The sequence below is a fragment of the Boleophthalmus pectinirostris genome, unplaced genomic scaffold (genome assembly GCF_026225935.1).
Source record: "Boleophthalmus pectinirostris isolate CB_2022bp ecotype Guang Dong unplaced genomic scaffold, ASM2622593v1 HiC_scaffold_19, whole genome shotgun sequence".
Classification (NCBI taxonomy): Eukaryota; Metazoa; Chordata; class Actinopteri; order Gobiiformes; family Gobiidae; genus Boleophthalmus; species Boleophthalmus pectinirostris.
In genome coordinates, this window is record NW_026571140.1 from 44,826,755 (window position 1) to 44,831,754 (window position 5,000).

Consider the following 5,000-nt stretch of genomic DNA (forward strand, 5'->3'; position numbering starts at 1 on the left):
CCAGGACTAAACCAGGTCTAAACCAGTCTAAACCAGGTCTAAACCAGGACTAAACCAGGTCTAAACCAGGTCTAAACCAGGTCTAAACAGGACTAAACCAGGTCTAAACCAGGACTAAACCAGGTCTAAACCAGGACTAAACCAGGTCTAAACCAGGACTAAACCAGGTCTAAACCAGGACTAAACCAAGGTCTAAACCAGGACTAAACCAGGTCTAAACCAGGACTAAACCAAGTCTAAACCAGGACTAAACCAGGTCTAAACCAGGCTAAACCAGGTCTAAACCAGGACTAAACCAGGTCTAAACCAGGACTAAACCAGGTCTAAACCAGGACTAAACCAGGTCTAAACCAGGACTAAACCAGGTCTAAACCAGGTCTAAACCAGGTCTAAACCAGGACTAAACCAGGTCTAAACCAGGACTAAACCAGGTCTAAACCAGGACTAAACCAGGTCTAAACCAGGACTAAACCAGGTCTAAACCAGGTCTAAACCAGGTCTAAACCAGGACTAAACCAGTCTAAACCAGGACTAAACCAGGTCTAAACCAGGACTAAACCAGGACTAAACCAGACTAAACCAGGACTAAACCAGGTCTAAACCAGGACTAAACCAGGACTAAACCAGGACTAACCAGACTAAACCAGGTCTAAACCAGGACTAAACCAGGACTAAACCAGGACTAAACCAGGACTAAACCAGGACTAAACCAGGACTAAACCAGGTCTAAACCAGGACTAAACCAGGTCTAAACCAGGACTAAACCAGGACTAAACCAGGTCTAAACCAGGTCTAAACCAGGACTAAACCAGGACTAAACCAGGTCTAAACCAGGTCTAAACCAGGTCTAAACCAGGTCTAAACCAGGACTAAACCAGGACTAAACCAGGTCTAAACCAGGTCTAAACCAGGTCTAAACCAGGTCTAAACCAGGACTAAACCAGGACTAAACCAGGTCTAAACCAGGACTTAAACCAGGTCTAAACCAGGACTAAACCAGGTCTAAACCAGGACTAAACCAGGTCTAAACCAGGTCTAAACCAGGTCTAAACCAGGTCTAAACCAGGACTAAACCAGACTAAACCAGGTCTAAACCAGGACTAAACCAGGTCTAAACCAGGTCTAAACCAGGACTAAACCAGGTCTAAACCAGGACTAAACCAGGTCTAAACCAGGACTAAACCAGGACTAAACCAGGTCTAAACCAGGTCTAAACCAGGACTAAACCAGGTCTAAACCAGGTCTAAACCAGGTCTAAACCAGGTCTAAACCAGGTCTAAACCAGGTCTAAACCAGGTCTAAACCAGGACTAAACCAGGACTAAACCAGGTCTAAACCAGGACTAAACCAGGTCTAAACCAGGTCTAAACCAGGTCTAAACCAGGTCTAAACCAGGTCTAAACCAGGACTAAACCAGGTCTAAACCAGGTCTAAACCAGGACTAAACCAGGACTAAACCAGGTCTAAACCAGGACTAAACCAGGTCTAAACCAGGTCTAAACCAGGTCTAAACCAGGTCTAAACCAGACTAAACCAGGACTCTAAACCAGGACTAAACCAGGTCTAAACCAGGACTAAACCAGGTCTAAACCAGGTCTAAACCAGGTCTAAACCAGGACTAAACCAGGACTAAACCAGGTCTAAACCAGGACTAAACCAGGACTAAACCAGGACTAAACCAGGTCTAAACCAGGACTAAACCAGGTCTAAACCAGGACTAAACCAGGTCTAAACCAGGACTAAACCAGGACTAAACCAGGACTAAACCAGGACTAAACCAGGACTAAACCAGGACTAAACCAGGACTAAACCAGGACTAAACCAGGTCTAAAACCAGGTCTAAACCAGGACTAAACCAGGACTAAACCAGGACTAAACCAGGACTAAACCAGGACTAAACCAGGACTAAACCAGGACTAAACCAGGACTAAACCAGGTCTAAACCAGGACTAAACCAGGACTAAACCAGGACTAAACCAGGACTAAACCAGGACTAAACCAGGACTAAACCCTGGCTCTGTTCTGCTTCCTCAGTGTTCGTTCGTTCTTTCTCTTTCTTTTCTCGTTTTGTTCATAATGAGTTTTTAAAGTGTCGCTCACCTTCTGACCACAGCCGCGCTCAAACAGAACATCGAAGAACCCGACCAGAGCCTGCACAGAACACAGAACACAAGAACACAGAACACGAGAACATCAGAACACCAGAACACGAGAACATCAGAACACGAGAACATCAGAACACATCAGAACACGAGAACATCAGAACATCAGAACACGAGAACATCAGAACATCAGAACATCAGAACATCAGAACAGAGAACATCAGAAACATCAGAGAACATCAGAACACAAGAACATCAGAACACGAGAACATCGAGAACATCAGAACATCAGAACACGAGAACATCAGAACATCAGAACATCAGAACACGAGAACATCAGAACATCAGAACACGAGAACACAAGAACATCAGAACACGAGAACATCAGAACACGAGAACATCAGAACATGAGAACATCAGAACACGAGAACATCAGAACATCAGAACATCAGAACACGAGAACATCAGAACACGAGAACATCAGAACATCAGAACATCAGAACACGAGAACATCAGAACATCAGAAAATCACGAGAACACAAGAACATCAGAACACAAGAACATCAGAACATCAGAACACCAGAACATCAGAACATCAAAAACATCAGAACACGAGAACATCAGAACATCAGAACACAAGAACATCAGAACACAAGAACATCAGAACATCAGAACATCAGAACACAGAACACAAGAACATCAGAACACAAGAACATACAGAACATCAGAACACGAGAACATCAGAACATCGAGAACATCAGAACATCAGAACACGAGAACATCAGAACATCAGAACATCAGAACACGAGAACATCAGAACATCAGAACACGAGAACACAAGAACATCAGAACACAAGAACACAAGAACATCAGAACACAAGAACATCAGAACACAAGAACATCAGAACACACAAGAACATCAGAACACAAGAACATCAAGAACATCAGAACACAAGAACATCAGAACATCAGAACATCAGAACATCAGAACACAAGAACATCAGAACATCAGAACATCAGAACACAAGAACATCAGAACACGAGAACATCAGAACATCAGAACACAAGAACATCAGAACATCACATGGGTCTAGTGCCTCGGACCCATCCTTCAGTGGAACACATCTCCAGACCTTGAGCCGGTCTCGGTCTGGACCTTGAGCCGGTCTCGGTCTGGACCTTGAGCCGGTCTCGGTCTGGACCTTGAGCCGGTCTCGGTCTGGACCTTGAGCCGGCCTCGGTCTGGACTCTTTGTCGTGTCTTTGTGGATGGATGAAGTTTGTGAAGGTCTAAGTTCTCGCTCAGACTTGAGGAGGACACGTGAACTCGGGAGTTGAACCTCAGACCTTGTGGCTCTGGTGAAGTTTGTCTCTGATTCTTTCTGTTTAAAATCTCGTCTTCTGGTTTTTGCCTGAGTCACAGCTCGTCCCCCCCTCCTCCTCCTCCTCCTCTTCATCCCTCTCTCTCTCTCTCCTCCTCTGACTCCTTCTCTTTCTCCTCTGACTCCTTCCCTCTCCCTCCTCCCTCCATCTCTTGGTGGTTCCTCTTCTCTTTTCCTCCTCTCCTCTCTCTCTCTCTCTCTCTCCCTCCGTCTCTCCTTCCCTCTCTCTGCCTCTGCAGGCTCCTCTCCTCCCTCCATCTCTCCTCCTTTTCTCCCTCCGTCTCTCGGTGGGCTCCTCCTCTCCTCCCTCCCTCCTTCCCTCCCTCCTCCTCTCCTCCCTCGTTCCCTCCTTCCCTCCGTGGGTTCCTCTCCTCTCCTCCCTCCCTCCCTCCTTCCCTCCCTCCTCCTCTCCTCCCTTGTTCCCTCCTTCTTTCCTCCCTCTTTCCCTCATTCCTTCGTTCCCTCCTCTCTCCTCTCCCTCCCTCCCTGTCCCTCCCTCCCTCCTCCTCCTCCTCCCTCCTCCTTCCCTCCCTCCTCCTCCCTTCGTTCCCTTCTCCTCTCTCCTCCCTTGTTCCCTCCTTCCCTCCCTCTCTCCTCCTCCTCTCCCCTCCCTCGTTCCCTCCTTCCCTCCTCTCCTCCCTTGTTCCCTCCTCCTTTCCTCCCTCTTTCCCTCATTCCTTCGTTCCCTCCCTCTCTCCTCCCTCGTTCCTTCCATCTCTCTGTGAGCTCCTCTCCTCCCCTCCCCTGTTCCCTCCTTCCCTCCCTCTCTCCTCCTCCTCTCCCCTCCCTCCTCCTCCCTCGTTCCCTTCTCCCTCTCCCCTCCCTCCTTCCCTCCCTCCTCCTCCCTCGTTCCCTTCTCCTCTCCCCTCCCTCATTCCCTCGTTCCCTCCTCTCCTCCTCCTCTCCTCCCTCGTTCCTTCTTTCCCTCCGCGGGCCTCTTGTCATCAGCACAAAGACATAAATTATGAGTTGGCGTTTGTCGTTTGCAGCTCGGGGACGTTTCGCTGACAAAAGCAAACAAACCAACGCTTCAAAATCAGCCCTGTTAGCTTTTCTGCCCTGGCCGCCGCCGCCGCCGCCGCCGCCGCCGCCGCCGCCGCCGCCGCCGCCGTTTGAAATGAGTTTGGAAAGAGAAAGAGCGACGGCCGCGGGACAAACGCTCAACCAACACATTTATTTCACTCTTTTAAAGTTCACTCCTTCTTTTTAAACCCGCAGACTCCAGAAGCTTCTCCAGACTCACACACAACAACTAGCAGGATAACACACACCTCCTGATACTCCACATACACCACGTTTACAGTGTGGGGAAGTTGACTTTTAAAATGTAATCCCCTACAGATTACAGATTACACACACCAAAATGTAGTTTGTAACAGAATCCATTAAATTACTTACAGTGAGTAATGTAATCTGATTACTTTGGATTACTTGATTTGTTGTAGAGAAACAAAGACGAGGAAATCTTCACATCAGAAGTTTTATCTGATAAAAGAAAATAAAAAGTCCAAACTTTA

General features: G+C 47.6%; 1 protein-coding gene across 1 annotated transcript in view; it reads right to left on the reverse strand.

The window, feature by feature from the left end:
- LOC110172226 (protein arginine N-methyltransferase 3-like) overlaps window positions 1-5,000 on the reverse strand; it is a 114,887-nt gene that overhangs the window by 20,773 nt on the left and 89,114 nt on the right. Inside the window, exon 11 of the mRNA XM_055154388.1 lies at window positions 2,064-2,151. Coding sequence (XP_055010363.1) covers window positions 2,064-2,151 — 88 coding nt within the window. The remainder of the gene's footprint in view (window positions 1-2,063; window positions 2,152-5,000) is intronic.